General features: G+C 40.2%; 1 protein-coding gene across 2 annotated transcripts in view; it reads right to left on the bottom strand.

Moving 5' to 3' along the window:
- LOC135597053 (DNA mismatch repair protein MLH3-like) overlaps nt 1-17,698 on the bottom strand; it is a 59,426-nt gene that overhangs the window by 37,882 nt on the left and 3,846 nt on the right. For both annotated transcript variants that reach the window (XR_010481099.1, XM_065089481.1), the window contains exons 3-6: nt 11,161-11,212; nt 11,023-11,070; nt 2,159-2,313; nt 2,022-2,079 (exon numbers count right to left, since the gene is read on the bottom strand). Coding sequence is in view for 1 of the 2 variants with exons in the window: in XM_065089481.1 (XP_064945553.1) it covers nt 2,022-2,079; nt 2,159-2,313; nt 11,023-11,070; nt 11,161-11,212 (313 nt within the window). In the remaining variant the exon portion in view is untranslated. The remainder of the gene's footprint in view (nt 1-2,021; nt 2,080-2,158; nt 2,314-11,022; nt 11,071-11,160; nt 11,213-17,698) is intronic.

Below are 17,698 nucleotides of genomic sequence, written 5' to 3' on the forward strand. Positions count from 1 at the left end.
TTTCTTCTGGTGTTCAGGCAGTTGTGAAAATAGTATGTTAGTAGTTCAGAACCATGAGAACATCATTCAGTGTCATGTGAGAAGCAAAAGAAACTGAAACAGCATATTAGACATTCACAAGTAAGCAGAACAATTGGAAAATTTTATTCAAGACTTAAAAGTATAAAACAATTGGTGGTCCATTAATATCTACCAGTGATTTAAAAAGCGCTAGGCGCCAAAAGATGCTAAGGTCCAAAAACGCCCGAGGCACTAGGAGCTCGCCCAGGCGCTCGCCCGAGCAAAACGAGGCGCTAAAATATTAAAATATATAATATAATTAATAAATATAATTATTTAACAGTATTAAAATCAAAATAATATATTATTAATCTAATAAATATAAATATATTACTATTACTAGTATACTGTTAATAGTATACAGTATACTATTAACAGTATACTTTCAAAAGAGGAGAAGGAAGAGGAGTGTAAGGGAAGACCGAGAGTGCAGCGACAGCGGTAAAAGTGAGCAGCGGCAGCGAGAGCGGCGAGCGACGACAGTGGCAATGGCAGCGGCGAGCAGCAGCAGCGGGAGCGGTGACAACGAGCAGTGGCAGCGGCGACAGCGACAGCGGGAGAGGGAGCAGCGAGAAGCAACAACGGTAGCGTGAACGCGAGCAGGGTTAGGGTTGGGCAGCGGTAGTTGATATCAATGCTTTAGTTAGTTCAATTGAACCAACTAAAGCACCGGAGACCGAACCAGACCTAAAACGTTGGTTCGGTTGTCTGGTTTAACCCAGGCGTTCACTCAAAGCGCTTGGCGCCTAGGCTCAGGCGAGCGCCCAGGCGGTGCCTCTTTGAAGCGCGCCACCTGGAAGTGAAGCAAGGCGCTCGGGCCTCACCTCGCCTCGCCCGAGCCCCTAGGCAAGCGCCCGAGCGCCTATTGAAATCACTGATATCTACAAGAAAGATAGAAAACCAAAGCGAGCAAATATTTTCTTGGAATATCTCCAAAATGAAATCGAATTACTTCAAAGTTAACAAAAAACTTCTGAGGTAATATGCCAGGAGTAACAACCTTGTCAACGTAGCCAAAGTGGAAAACAAACAAACCACCACCAAGGTGTCTTAAGAGAATACAAACAAAATTCAAATGCGAAAAAACAAACTTGCATCAGATCAAAAAAAAAAAAATGAAAGGACAAAGGTTGCCAATGAAGAAAATTTTGAATAAATTTCTAAAATCAAATAATCATTCTAAAGGGCATACCACCATCAAGGATCAATGTACACAACCTTACCCCTATAAGTAGCAAGACTATTTCCATGATTTAGACCATGTCAACCAAGTCGTAAAGGAACAAATGCCAGCCATAGAGTGATTATGTTGAACAATTTGTTTTCTAGGACTGTAGAGAGATTATTTCCATGATTTAGTTTAGACCATGTCAACCAAATCATAAAAGAGCAAATGCCAGACATACAGTGATTATGTTGAATATTTGTTTTCTAAAGATCGTAGAGAGACTATTTCCATGATTTAGACCATGATAAACCAAGTCGTAAAAGAGCAAATGCCAGCCATACAGTGATTATGCTGAATTATTTGTTTTCTGAAGACTGAAAATATAATCATTAAGTCATATTTAAGTACTTGAAGAATTGAATCAAAGAACAATTTATGCGACAAGATGGAAACTAAGCTTCAAACTCTGAAAGACTGAAACAAAAGGAAAAATTACAATAGAGTACAAGAAATGTTCTTAAACAAATGAAGGATTCTCAAGAAGTAAGCATATTAAGTATTTGAAATGGTATCAGATTTTCAATTAAAGAAAGACAGAAAATAAAAAGTAGAAAACTTAAGCAATTAAAAGATTCTCAAGGAGCAAGCATTACAGTATCTGAAGTTTGATATGAGTTTAAGTCAAGCAGACAGGCCAGAACCTCACCAGTTTGCCTCATGGCATCTAGCAGGATGATAATGCTATTCTCAAAGGGCAAGAGAAAAAAAAAACAAAAAGATATAAGTAGATTACCAGTGGTACCCACACCTTCCCTCTGATCATCAATGCCAAGAAATAAGCACTTTGATCCCTGGATATTTTCTAAAAAGATTAGCCTCAAGCAATTAAGTCAAACATTACTTAATCCAAAAACCAAAGAAAACCAATGCCTTTATAATCTTGCAATATGCATTTGGCTTCCCTCGGGCTTTCGTTCTAACTTCAACTATAGAAATATTAGAAAGTGAAAGCAATGCCTCTCCTCTAAAACCCAAGCCATGAGTGCTAGATCTTCCATCATCCACAAGACCAGACTTCGATGTTGCTGTTTATACATCACAGTACTTCAATGATACCTCAATAGTCAAAACTTCTTAAGATTGGCAAACTGTAGCATGTTAACATTTCTATTTCTATTCAAGGTAAAAAAAAGGAGAGAAGAAGAATTGAGCCAGCCATTTACAGTCTAAGAATGAATATGATAAGTTGATAACAATGCATGTCAAACAAAAAATTGGTTTAGTACTGCTCAAGCATAACATCCAACTGATGATCTGAACGTCAATTAAATCTAGCATTGTAACAACAAAGAACGTTAATAAAAATATGCATATCTACTTAACATAGTATTGTAATAATGTAATGTAGGCCACTGTAAGGTAGAATATTCACTCTTAAAATTGTCACGATAGATCCTTTGCCTTATATACACCATGCAGATTCTTCATTTTGGGGCAAGGAGAGTAAAGCAAGAAAAAGGCTTCAACTAAGCCAAAGTCAGTAATGTGACAGGAACCATTCCAAGTGGCTGCATATAGTGGAAGATTACAGTTCAAGCATTGCCATGATACCATCAATGTCAATAAATGAAATGATAACAAAGATGCACTACAAACACTGAAACTGGTTAATGTGTTCAATAAGGAAAACACAGAAAATATAAAGAAATTCAAAATTACCAACCTTCTTTAATATCAAAAGAATCAACAAGAACCATAAGAGGCATGGCATGAAGTTTAAGAAAAAAGTGATCCATTTGATCAATACAAATATGTTTCAGAGTTTCATGAAGTTTCAATGGTTTCTGAAGCTATAGTAGTTCTGGCCCAAGTTTGCACTTTCATTGATTTACACTGAAACTAACTATTTCAAGGATAAAATCATTAGACAAAGTTTTAAATTACGTTATAGACTAGGTATTTCCCATTTAAGTTTGTTTGAAGAAAGAATTTGAGCAAATTAAAATATTTTTGGCTAAGGTTCTAAATACCGTACCGTACCAATATACCGATCAATTGTCGGTACGGTAGGTACTGAACTGTACCGAGCATACCGATATATGGTACACTAAGGTATACTGATGTACCGCCCATACCAATCCTCTATCGGACCGATATGTACTGCCCGTACCAAACGGTATGGTACGATATTGCAAACCACGATTTTAGCACTTGCATCTTTAAAGCAAGGTCTGCCAAAAAAACCCTGTATCGGACGATACGGGGTAATATCGAGCGGTAACGGTCGAAATTCCGTTACCGCCTGGCACCACTCAATACCCCCCGGTACCACTCGATACCGCTCGATACAGAGTCAATTTGATTCGGTACAGTGCTCCACTCGATATCTTTAAAGCAAATGTTACAGTGCTCCAACGATCAATTTGACCGTTGGAGCCCTTTCTCCTCCTATTTAAACCATTCTTCTCTCTCTTATTTCATTATACTCTCTTAAACTCTTTCTCAAACTTTTTTTTTCTCTCCTAAACTCTATAAAACAACGATTTGTGAATTCAATCGAGGCTAATTTGAAAAAATTAAGAGGAAAAATTTTCTAATCAAGAGGTATATATTCATTTTCTTTAATTAGAGAGTAATTAAGATATTTAAGATTATGATTAGTGTGTTTCATACATAGTAAATATTGAATAATATTTATGATAGTAAAATAAGTTTAATTAAGTTTTATTAAAGTTATTTAATGCTGCGATTAGTTATTTTAATGATGATTTAATCGAAATTTATTCGATTTTATATCAATTCAATGTCTTTAATACCTATTAGGGTATTTGTCATGTTTATAGTGGTGAAAAAGAAGTAATTAGTAAAAAATTAACTATATTAATCGTATAATTAGTGTAGATAAATGATGATTTTATCATAATTTGAATCATATTGGATTAAAATTACATATTTAATGTTTCTTTTATGTGTTTAACATATATATGATGGTAAAATAAGTTTAATTATATTTTATTAAAGTTATTTAATACTACGATTAGTCATTTTAATGATGATTTAATCGAAATTTATTCGATTTTATGTCAATCCAATATCTTTAATACCTATTAGGGTGTTTACCATATTTATAGTGTTGAAAGAGAAGTAAATAGCAAAAAATTAACTATGTTAATCGTGTAATTAGTGTATCTAATGATTTTAATATTTCTTTTATGCATGTAACATATTTATGATGATAAAATATGATTAGTTATGTTTTAATAAAATTACTTAATATTGCGATTAGTGATTTATGATCGATATTTGGTTAATTTAATATGTTTATACTTTATAGTTTATTTGATTTAAATTTGGTAGGATCATGACACCAAAGGAACAGCCACATGATGATACATGAGTTCATGTCCGAAAACTAGATGGAAACCGTCATCATTAGCAATGTATTTATTGTGACTACATTGGCAAGGTTGGAGGAATAACTCGAGTGAAAATGCATTTGGCTGGTGGGTATCCTGATGTTGCAAAATGCAAGAATGTTCCAACGGAGATCCGTAAATTATTTCAAAGCAAGCTTAAACAAGCAAAGGAAGATACATTAAAAAAGAAGGCAAGAGTTGAGGAAGAATATCATAGGGCTACACAGGAACCAGTTTATGATCAGTATGAGGGTTGCAGCAATGAAGTCGACCCGGATCTCACAACTGGGATTCGTGCATCATTGGAGCATCAGTATACGGTCGATGAAGCAATGAGACATCGACGACCTGACTCACAATTGGAATCCAGAGGTCAACCGGCATGAGGCAACCAACTGCTCCTTCTCGGTTAGGCCGAACTAGTAGCATGAGGTATGGTGGACTCCGTGGTTTTATGAGAGGTCTTGGTAGGAAGTCCGCACCAGATATTGTTGATATTGATCCGCAAGCCTATCCCCTACAAACAGCGAAACAGACATGGATTGACTATACATACACAAAAGAAGAAAAAAACGGAATATTGGGAAGGCGATCTCAAAATGGTTCAACTTTCATAGGATTCCAGCCAACACAGCCCAAGGTCCATATTATCAAAGCATGGTCTCTTCTATTCAAAAGTCTGGCACAGGGATCTAACCTCCAACACCGAAGGAGATTTACGGCGTGTACTTAGATGAGGAGATGGCAGAACTAAAGGATTGGATCAAATCCTTCAAGAGGCAATGGGACGAATATGGAGTGACATTGATGTGTGACAATTGGACAGGACCAACAAGAACGAGTATCATCAACTTTCTTGTTTATTGCAATAGAAGAGTGGTGTTTCATAAGTCTGTTAATGCTTCTGAAAAGATCTAAGATGCAAACTACATTGAGAGCTTGATGGACACTATGGTAGAGGAGATTGGACCACAATATGTTGTCCAAATAATAACTGACAATGGAGCGAATTTCAAAAAGGTCGGTTTGCAATTGATGGAAAAAAGAAAAACTTTGTTTTGGACTCTATGTGCAGCTCATTTCATAGATCTAATGCTTAAGGATATTGGTGAGTTGGATGCGGTCAAGAAATGTGTAGCTCAAGCACAATCAATTACAAAGTTTATATATAATCATCATTGGGTCCACGCATTAATGCAAAAGTATGTAAACGGTGAGATACTTCGACCTGGAATTACTCGATTTACTACCAATTTTATTGCATTAAAGTCATTACAGCAAAAAAGGCATAGCTTGAAGGCAATGGCTAGCTCACAAGAGTGGTCTAAATCCAAATATTCGAAATTGAGCGATAGAAAGAAGATAGAAAAGGTCATTCTTTCCTCTAGATTTTGGGAGACTATAGCAAAAATCATAAAAGGTGTGGAACCACTTTATATTGTCCTCCGTAAAGTCGATATGGACAAGCGTCCACAGATGTCGTATCTTAAATATATGCTGATTTCAACAAGAGAGGAGGTCAGGAAAGCATTCAAAGATGATTTTAAGGCCGACCAATACGTACGAATCATTGATCGTCGGACCGAAGTTCATATGGATCAAGATATCCATAATGCAGGTAAATTCATATTCAGAATAATTTAATTTATTATTATTTAGATAATAAAAAATCATACTAACAAAATTATGTTTTGTAGCGTATTATCTAAACCCGACAATTCAATATCGATATGCTCTCGGAACGCAAAATAATTTCCTAACGACACTACGAAATGTTATATATCGGCTCTTGCCAAACACTACCGAGGCAACCGATATTTTTATGGAGGATCGATTATTTCGAGAAACAGTTGGTTCATTCTCCGACGTTGTAGTTGTATCGTGTCGTTACACTATGGATCCTGGTGAGGAAAAGTTATGCATATTGATTATCAATTATATTTAATGTTAATTATTTGTTATGCTAATAAAATCTTATTTATATCTTTTTGCAGTCCGGTGGTGGCTACAATTTGGAGGCGATGCACCATAGTTAAGGAAGGTTGTCGTTCGTGAACTTTCACAGACAACAACATCTACTGGTTGCAAACGTAATTGGTCAACGTTTGCATTGATTCATACGAAGGTCCGCAACAGAATCTTCTATAGACGGTTAGAGAAACTAGTATATGTCCATTATAACATGCGGCTAAAATTGCGATGTGCTGAGTTGGATAAGGAGCCAGAGGAATCAGATATTGATCCCATTGACCTCCAATTCTACAACGAAGATTCAGAGTCAATGTTAGATTGGGTTGAAGCAGTAGAGAACCAAGATGATCCTCTACTTGATGAGGTGGGAGATCCTCAGCGTCCTTCACGTTTTATCACCGAGGCAATAGAAGAAGAAGAAGCACAACCCCAACAGGTGGAGAATCCCCCCCGATTACAACATGGTAGGAGTCAAACTGCTCGAGGAACTACCGACACCCAACGGTCACACTCGTCCGCCCAACGTGCAAAGGCAAAGGGGAAGGCAGTATCATCAGTTGCATCGTTGGAAAGAATCGAGTCGGGCGACGAGACACCTTCACAATCACACTCTCTTCTCGCTCGGTCCAGAGACATGACAGCAACACGGACAGCAGTGCCTCGACAGATGATGGCGGTGATGCCAGGCAGTCGTTGGTCTCGTCTACACAACTCGAGGGTGGTGAATGGACTGAGGAGCAATATTTTACACATGCCACTCAAGATTCAGATCATGGAACTCGACAAGGTACTGGTCAAGTTTATGCGCGGAAGGGGAAGGGGAAGGGGAAGGCAGTGGATGAATATGAACAAATGCGACAGAGCATACATGATATAGACACAGAAAGAGGCTCATTGTATTCACAGTCATCGTATTATGGAGAATCATACGGACAACAACAGTATGGTGATAGTTGGTCATCCTACTCTGAGCAACAACATGATACAGAACAGCACCAATATATGCCTCAAGAGCTGCCTCGGACAAATATGATTCATGGCGATCAATCTACGATCAGCACAACATTGATGCATCAATGGCATACGGTGTATCAATACATTATGTCATAGGATCAATTTCATGATTGGGTCCAACAAACGTATCATATTGATATGTATCGGATCGAGGACCCCGATCCACCACCCGTGGAGGCCCGTCGTTCGTTTTGGTGGTAGAATCAACAATCAAGTATATCTAGATATATGATTATTTAATTCATTTGAATTTTATAGTTTATATTGTAACAAAATAATCTAACAATTCAACTGATTTTTCTGTAGATATTTCAATCTATAACGGGCTGAAATACGAACCTCGAACTAGACTACCTCAAAGCCCGAAAAAGATATGTAATACTATTCTTACCTAATTAACATTGATTTTGCTAAACTTATACTATTACTATATTTATTCGTAACTTGAAAATCCTATCCTAACTTTTTTTTAATTTTCAGGTATTTTCGGAGGGTTAAATCGGTGAAATCAGGTGTACTGCTCGGTACACCATACCATACCGTATCGAGCCCGGATCGAAACGTCGGTACAGTACGGTACGGCGAACCTTGCTTTAAAGTACTTACAAAATCAAACAAATGATAGATTTCTATGTTAAAGGAAAAAAAATGCTAGCATATTTTATATTTTTCTTGATGCCTAAAGTTTCTACCAACTTTTGAAGTTTCATTTATCCTCTTAAATAAAACATAATCAACCATTGAGTAAAAGCAAAACCATCAACAACTAATTTATACAAATCTGAGATGAAACCCAGAGTTTGTGTCATGTTAGAAAGTCTCAAGATATTGAAACTAGTCACCATCCATAGGTACGCACGAATTTTGGAGTGTATATATATATGTATATATATATATGTATGTATATATATATATGTATGTATATATATATATGTATGTATATATATATATGTATGTATATATATATATGTATGTATATATATATATGTATGTATATATATATATGTATGTATATATATATATGTATGTATATATATATATATATATATATATTATATATGTGTGTGTGTGTGTATATGTATTTTCTTGTTACACTTGCATAACTCGATAAAAATTTGCTTCTCCCTTTCAACACTTTACCATATTTTGTGATCCCTATGCTTTCAGCCTAAAATCAGCAATCACCATCAGCAATTTTCTGTAAAACCAAAAATTACACTTTAATAAATAACTTTCCTTATTATTTCAGTTTTCTTGTCTGTCTTTACCAACTAATACTGTTGAGAAATCATCTCTGGACTGTTGGAACCACCTACCTTCTGATGTCAAAATTGAAAACGCAATGAGCTACACTAAAACCAAGACTTAAACGGCTAATTCTAATTTCGCATAAAAGTGCTAATTTATTACTAAAGAAACTTCCTACTAACCAGTATACTTTTCCTAGATTGCACTTTCTTAAGTTCTAACTTGTAACCAAATTACATTTAGGTGAAAGGAAAAGAACTCCTTATTAAGAGAGAGAGAGAGAGAGAGAGAGAGAGAGAGAGAGAAAGAGAGGAACTCTGCTTCCCTGATCAGGATGCTCAACGCTCAAAGTGACAAAAAGATAAAATACAAAGTTGACTCTTTCTACACCAACTTTTGGAGCTTAAACTTGTAATTAATCTTGGGTATGCTGAGAACCCAAGGTTGATCTTGAGACAGAAGAAGCATGTCATCTTTTCATTAAAAATTACCATGCTGAAAATGTTCAAGTTTGAGTACGTGGTCGATAGGGATGGGTTAGGTCTAACAATATGGTATTCACAAAGCTCCCTCTTAAGCATCTACACTTTCTTCTAGTTATTGTTAAGTAGACACCACTTGATGTACAAATCTGGACAGATTTCTGTCTGGACTCAGGAAACACAGGACCTTTGTCCACCAGGAACAAAATAACATTAAATATGACTATTTAATTTTCCTATTTGCAAAGAAATATTCTATTTAAAAGGCAGTTGAATGTGTCCCGTAGACAATGTGATATAATGACTATACACATGTACCCGAAGGTGGGTGCGCTTACAGTCTTTCTGTAGAATGTTAAGGAGAATAATATGTTTTCCCAGGAAGATGGTTGTTGCGAATTGCATCAGTAAGAATTCACAAAATGTAATCATATTACTTCAACGGAGCAGTTTCAGAGGCATGGAAATTGTGATAAAGAAAAAGGAACACAATGCTTTCCACGTAAGTTGAGAAATTGCACAAGACAATATTACATGAGTTATTTAGAAAACTGAGAATCATCAAAAATACAAGATAAGCTATTATCATAAGCTGACAGAAAGGACTTAAGATCAAGTATCAAGATTTAAGCCAAGGCCCCATGTCTTATACTTCATTTGATTCTGTTGACATTATAATAGATCTAAAAATTGTGTACTAAAACAACCCCAATGCACTAATTAAATGCCCAAGCAACACTATAGGTGGTAATCCTTAGTAAAACTAAAAAGCTAGCAGACACTTATTTGCTAGCGGTACCCAGAAGATGCAATGATACATTGAGGAGCTGAAGAAGCATTATTTGTAAAAGCACGACAATCGCAGTATAGACCAGGCATTTATGTTACAAAGGAGATATTTCCCTACACAAAGCTATATGGCAGGAAAATATCCATGTAGTCGGCTCCAAATAATTGGGATATTACAGCATGTTGCATGTATGTTCAAAATGCAAACTGCTTGATGAATCTAACCGGAAAGGTTTTACATACGCCATTGCAAGTGCATGCCCATCCATGAATGATTCAACTACCCTCTCATGAATGATTTTTAAATACTATAAACATAGTGAATAATAAAAAAAAATAAGATTTTCAAAGAACAACCCTCTAAACATTATGTCAAGCATGTCAAAAATATGTTGTCTGAAGAACCAGATAGAGATTGTAACATCTTAAGTTATTGCTTGTGCGTCCCTATACTATCTATTTTCACATGTTAACATAAAAATGTTTCCCAGACAACAAAGAAACAGAATTGCAGCAGGAAAAGGTGTGTATCTAATTTGCAGAACACAACTCGCAATCAGAAACAAGAGATAATATAGAAAAAGCATCTACCATGCATAAAATTATTCTAGATTGTCAGAACTATGAATTAAGCTACCAGCTGCCACTAGAAATTTCTTGATGATCCAAGCTAGCACAATGGCCAAGTGCAAGTTGCATAACTTGCCACATGTCAGTGCACCACCACATAGTACTGCACTTGCAAGTACACGCATGCAGTATTATTCTGCTAGCTACTGGTGAGATGAAAAACAATACAAGACAACTAAGTCCTTGGTTAAATTGCAGATTCAATATTTATATTGTAACAAAATGTTGAGAGAGGAGTTCAGACCATATTTTTCTCCCAGAATGACCAATTCATCTCTTGTAATACCACAACCTAGAATCAAAGAGAAGTTAAAAGATACATGCATGTAGTATAATTAACAGGTTGAAATAGTAAGAATTGTGAGACCAGGCATTTACACACCATCATCTTCTATTTTGATATAACAAGTTCTGACATTAACAAAGACAGAAACCTGAAAAAGAAGTGATTAAATGTTAGGATGCGAAATCAAATACAACCAATTACGGAGTCAAACAGATTTAATCAGGTCGATGGTTATCCTGAAGGACATACATGATCCAATTTAAGTGACAGGATTTCAAAAAAAAAAATCAAACCATTCATTTAATTAGACTCTGTCATCTAAGTTTGATTCTAGAGGGTGTGTCGAACCATAAGTTTCAACTAACTTTGTGAGGTCAAATTAGTTCCAGTGAATCAACTTTTGTAAAAGAAAACAATATGACTCATATAGAAGAATATAAATACCATCAAAATATTTTCTTAATAAGGCATGTCCCTCATAGTGATGACAAGTTATTTACCTAAAATGGAAGGTTTCATCTCTTCTTTTTTTTTCCAACTCCAACCAGTTTAATATGGTCAAATTTGCAAAGCCCCATATAAACTTGTTGAAGTTTTGGAATGTAATTTTGAAGAAACTGCTGGATCACATTTGAAGGTCCTACCAACAATGGGGAAGTGAACAAGAAAGAAAAGTAGCTAACATGTTAAGTATCCCGCCTGGGACAATACTTGCAAAAAATGAAAAAAGTAATCGATGGTGCTCGCAGAAGTGGTGAAGCATGTAATTTCATTAGACGAAAGTAAGGAACGATGTCCCAGGCAACATGGATATATGTGGTGCATGGTTTGTTTCCCAACGGTGAAATAGGACCAAGCTCATGAGCTTATATTCTTAGATTTGAAAGAGTAAGTTGATAGGATTCCCTTTTCATGTCATGGTGGTTTCTTGGTCCTTTGCCGATACTTCTAGATTCAAACTTGGTGGAAGAGGATACAAAGGAACATGAGAGAAGGAAGAGGCATATCAAAGGAAGAGGAACCAGCAATTGTGATGTAGCATGGGGAAACGGTGGCAAGGAGCGGTAGAGCAACTGGAGCAAGGTAGCAATGAGGAGAAGAGGCCAAGGAGGTGGGGTAAGATAAAGTGAGAGAAAGGGAGAAAGCAAGAGAAGAGCATGGGAGGATAGATTAAAAAAGAAAAAATAAAAGTGGGAGACAATAATAAAAAATAAATAATAGGGGTGTCGGGTGATAGGCTTGTCATTTAGTGTTCCTGGTTTCAACTATGATGGTAAGCTTGGTTCAATAGAGTTACTGAGTGGTAACACTTGTTCTGTCCAGTGCCAAACCTGGCTTGCACTAGCGTGCAATTTTCCTCATTCTTATAAAAGGACAGCTTATAGGATTTGATTGGTAAATTTTCACAAAAAGACAGTTTAAACCCACAAAAACATCAAACAAAAGTCAACATCTAAATACCAACCAACCATAACAGCTTAAAGAGCCATACTATTGGTCTGTTGAGAAACGTTAAGTGTACTCGTCTAGGAAAATAATGCTCTCATTCAATGTGAGCCTCATTTCTAGCGTCTAGAGGTTATTTCCATGAATACCTGAGTTCATTAATCTAAATAGAATAAAACACAAAGTTCACCATATCATTTTATTCCCATGTGTATCAAATTAATTGACTTGTATAACAAGACACCAAGGCCGATATTATTTTAAGATATTTCTCAGTCATATCACCAAAATCAGATGAACCAGCTAAAAATGGAGTTGGTTTATTTGACTATTTTTGGAAATTTCCAGATAATTTATAATTTTTTAAGGAAACAAAAGAAGAGTGGAAGGAAGGCAACACTACCAAGCAATGGGAGACAATTAAAAAGAAGACAAGTGACGTAGTGTCACGACCTTAGCTGGAATTGCCTAAGGCGTGCGGCACCCTTACGGCCAAAGACGCGAACTTAGCTTGCGTTGCCTAAGTCGCGAGTCACTCTTGCGGCAAAGACGCGAACTTAGCTTGCGTTGCCTAAGTCGCGCTTCGCCCTTGCGATCTTGCTCCGCAAGGATCAGCCCACTTTGTAACCTCTCGCAGGTCCCGAAGGACCTGTAAAAGAGAAAGAGAGTTAGATCGAAAGAACGAGCAACGGACAAGTCCCGAAGTCTCGCGAATAGGAAAGCTTTACAAGCAATTCGTCGAACACCTTGTGTGCACAAGAGAAAAGAGGGAGAGGGAGAAAAACAAGGCTTTCAAGGATGAACGAACAGCTGCAAGCCCACAAACAGCCGCTCACCTGGTCCCGGACGCAACACCAAGTTCCCGTAAAGGTCACGTGCGAACTTGCGAAAGAGTGTTCAACGCCCGGTATATAACCGAAGCCCCATCCAGCCATGTGCCACCCGGGGGGTTCCTGGGGTCTGAGTTGGCTGACATTTTGGTGAGCGGAGGCAACACTCCGCTCACCTCCCGCGGCACGCGAAAACGGAGCCGTTTTGGGCTGTTTTGCTCGGTTCGGTGAACGGTCGCTTTGCAACGCTGCAGCTTGTTCGAACTTACATATTTACAAGCAAAATGACCCAAAACCATAAGAAAACATGCTGTCAAGCAGCTGTACATGCGGGTGTGAGCGACGAACGGTTCGTTGAACGGAGTTGTTGCGGGTGCGCGACGACCGTTCGTGACATTCTTCCCCACTTAAACTGTCGACGCCCTCGTCGATGCTTGTTGGTAGTTGTTGATGACTTCTTCTTCATGTCGCAGGGCGTCTTCAGGCTCCCAACTGGCTTCAGTTCGGGGAAGCTTTCGCCACTTCACCAAGTACTCTGTCTGCTCCGCTCCGTTGGGTAGCTTTATCTTGCGATCCGCTAGAATGGTTTCCACTCGCTTCTCGTAGGAGGCTGTGATGGGAGGTAGCCGAGTTGGAATACTTCGAGAAGCATCTTGCGGATCCGAATGGTAGGCCTTCAGGTTGCTGGCGTGAAGAACGTTGTGAATTTTGAACCACGCCGGCAGCTGCAACTTGTAAGAAACATTGCCTACTCTGCTGATAATTGGGAAGGGCCCTTCATACTTACGCACCAATCCTTTGTGGACTCTTTTCCTGAAGAATTGGAGTGATGCTGGATGGAGCTTTACCAACACCAAATCGCCAACTTTGAACTCTTGTGGTCGTCTTCCCAAGTCTGCCCACTTCTTCATCCGTTTTGCCGCCTTCTCCAAGTAAGCCCGCGCAATATCGGCATTTCGATGCCACTCCTTTGCGAAATGGTAGGCTGATGGACTACTCCCAGTATAACTAATTGCCATAGTGTGCAGAGTCGACGGTTGTTGTCCTGTGATAATTTCGAAGGGGCTCTTGTTGGATGCAGAGCTCCGCTGCAAGTTGTAGGAGAATTGGGCGATGTCCAACAGCTTCACCCAATCTCGTTGATTGGCACTCACGTAGTGCCGGAGATACTGCTCTAATAGCGAATTTATTCTTTCAGTCTGACCATCCGTCTGGGGGTGGAGGCTTGTAGAGAAGTATAACTTTGACCCCAACAATTTGAATAGCTCGGTCCAGAATCGTCCTCGGAACCGAGCGTCTCGATCACTAACAATATTGTGTGGGACTCCCCAATACTTCACTACACCCTTCATCATCAGTCTGGCCGCCTCTTCAGCTGAACAGTGTAGGGGAGCAGCAATGAAAGTTGCATACTTTGAAAACCGATCGACCACCACAAGTATCGATCCAAGTCCCCCTACAGGCGGCAAGCTTGATATGAAGTCTAAGGAAATGCTCTCCCATGGCCTTTCTGGTACAGGCAACGGCTCCAAAAGTCCCACCGGCTTCCGTTGCTCCACCTTGTCTTGTTGGCAAGTAAGGCATGTTCGAACATACTCCTCCACATCAATCCCCATCTTTGGCCAGTAGAAGGCTCTCTCCACGAGAGCCAATGTTCTGTGAATGCCGGGATGTCCAGCCCAAAGGGAATCGTGACACTCTTTTAAGAGTTCACGCCTTAAATTGTCCACTCGGGGAACATAAACTCTATTCCCTTTTGTGTAAATAAGTCCCTCCTGGACCCAGAATCGTCGTGCCTTGCCTTCTTTGATGAGCTGCATCAGGATAACTGCCTGGGGATCACTATACAGTCCATCTCTGATTCGAGAAAGGAAGTTGGAGTGTAACTGACTTGTTTGGCCTCTGCCCTCCAGTTGTGCAGCATTCACGCACTCCACCTTCCGACTCAGCGCATCGGCCACGACATTCGCCTTCCCGGGCTTGTATTCCATTGCCATATCAAATTCAGCCAGGAAGTCCTGCCACCGTGCTTGCTTTGGGGAGAGCTTCTTCTGAGTTTGGAAATAACTCAGGGCGATGTTGTCTGTCCTCAGCACAAATCGTGACCCGAGGAGGTAGTGTCGCCAAACTCGTAGGCAGTGGATCACCGCTGTCATCTCCTTCTCATGCACTGGATACCGCCTCTCGGTCTCGTTGAGTTTGCGGCTCTCGTAGGCCACCGAATGACCTTCTTGCATGAGCACTCCACCAATAGCAAAGTCCGAAGCATCTGTATGGACTTCAAAGGGCTCTCCATAGTTTGGCAATTTGAGCACTGGTTCTTCCAGAACAGCAGCCTTCAGATCTTGGAATGCTATCTCGCATCTGTCCGACCACTTCCAAGGCTGCTCCTTCTTCAGCAACTCCGTCAGTGGGGTTGCCCGCTTCGAATATCCCGCGATGAAGCGTCGATAGTAGTTGACGAAACCAAGGAAGGATCTCAACTCTGGCACCTTCTTTGGAGTTCGCCATTCCACAACCGCTTGCACCTTCGACTTATCCATCCGAATGGAGCCATCACCGATTCGATGCCCCAAGAATAGGATCTCAGTCTGAGCAAAGTAGCATTTCTCCCTTTTTACGAACAACGTGTTCTCCCTGAGAACCTTGAAAATCGTCCGAAGGTGCTTGACGTGCTCCTCGAGCGTTTGGCTGTAGACGACGATATCGTCCAAGTAGACGACCACGAACTTATCCAAATACTCCTTGAATAACTGGTTCATGAGAGTACAGAATGTGGCCGGAGCGTTGGTTAAGCCGAAAGACATCACCAAGAACTCAAACGCTCCATATCTGGTCACACAAGTAGTCTTTGCTTCGTCGCCTTCAGCAATGCGCACCTGCCAATACCCCGACCGGAGGTCGAGTTTTGAGAAATACTTCGCCTTGCCCAATTGATCGAACAAGTCCGCAATGAGCGGGATGGGATACTTGTTCTTCACTGTTACTTTGTTGAGGGCTCGGTAGTCGACGCATAATCGGAGGCTCCCATCTTGTTTCTTCTGAAAGAGAACTGGAGCTCCGAAAGGTGCTTTTGAGCTGCGGATGAGACCACCGCTTAGCAGTTCACCTAACTGCTTCCTGAGTTCTGCCAACTCTGGCGGGGGCATGCGGTAGGGTGGTCTTACTGGAGGCTTCACTCCTGGCTCCAGCTCGATACTGTGATCCACGCCTCTGCGTGGTGGAAGAGTCTTCGGCAACTCGGGTGGCATAACGTCTTTGAACTCCTTCAGGACGTTTGCCGCCACAGCAGGTTCTTGGATGGCTTCTTCGTTGAGTGGCTCTAGTTTCATAGCAGCCACGAATGTCAGTTCGCCCTTTCGCACCCCTTTCTTCAATTGCAATGCCGAAATATGTTGGGGCTCCTTGGTTCCTCTCCGAGAGACGGGAACCACGCAGGGGTCATCTCCTCCCATCATACATAGGGAGTTTAAGAACGGCATCGGCACCAACTTCGCCGCATGCATAAACTCCATTCCAAGAATCACTTGGAAGTCGTCCAGTGGCACGGCCATCATGTTGGTGTCACCGCTCCAAGTCCCGATTTTGATAGGAACACCCTTCGCCAACCCGGAGATTCGCCTGGCCTCCGAGTTCACCGCCTTCATTCGGCTTGGGCTCTTCTCCAATGTCAACCCAAGTCGCTGTGCTTCGCGATCGGCTATGAAGTTGTGGGTAGCGCCCGTATCCACCATTGCACGGGTCGTTTGGCCATTTAGCTTAATGTCCACATACATTAGCTCGCTGCTTCCTGCTTTTTGTGCCTTCGTCTTCATGTTCTCCCCCACTTGACCCCGCATAGCGTTCAACAGACGCATTGCTCCCATTCGGGGTCCTTGCGACTCCTCATCGTCGCTGCTGGATTCTGAACTGCTCGAACTAAGAGCAACAGCTTTGCCCTTGTCCGATCGGGGAGGGTGGATGGAAGCTGTCAAAGCGTTGAGTGCCTGCTTCTGTGGGCACTCCCTTACCATGTGCGGTCCTCCGCACAAGAAGCATCCTCCAGGTTTTGAGGCCTTGCCTTTTGGGTTTGGCCCTTTGTGGGAGCTCTTCTTCTTCTGTTCGCCCCTGAGCTCCTTCCCTCGAGAATGTTTTGGAGGGCGATTGCTTGAAGATTGTTTCCTTCTCGCGGGGTCTTCAGAGGAAACGAAGTCGGTGAGCCTTTCTGCAGCTGCAATTGCCCCGACCACGTCGGTAACATTCCTTCGATTCAGCTCCTGCTGAGCCCATGGTTTCAAACCATCAAGGAAGCTGAACAACTTGTCCTTCTCGGACATGTCCTGTATGTCCAGCATCAGTGCAGAAAACTGCTTTACATA

Source organism: Musa acuminata, chromosome BXJ1-11 (assembly GCF_036884655.1).
Source record: "Musa acuminata AAA Group cultivar baxijiao chromosome BXJ1-11, Cavendish_Baxijiao_AAA, whole genome shotgun sequence".
NCBI classification, from domain to species: Eukaryota; Viridiplantae; Streptophyta; class Magnoliopsida; order Zingiberales; family Musaceae; genus Musa; species Musa acuminata.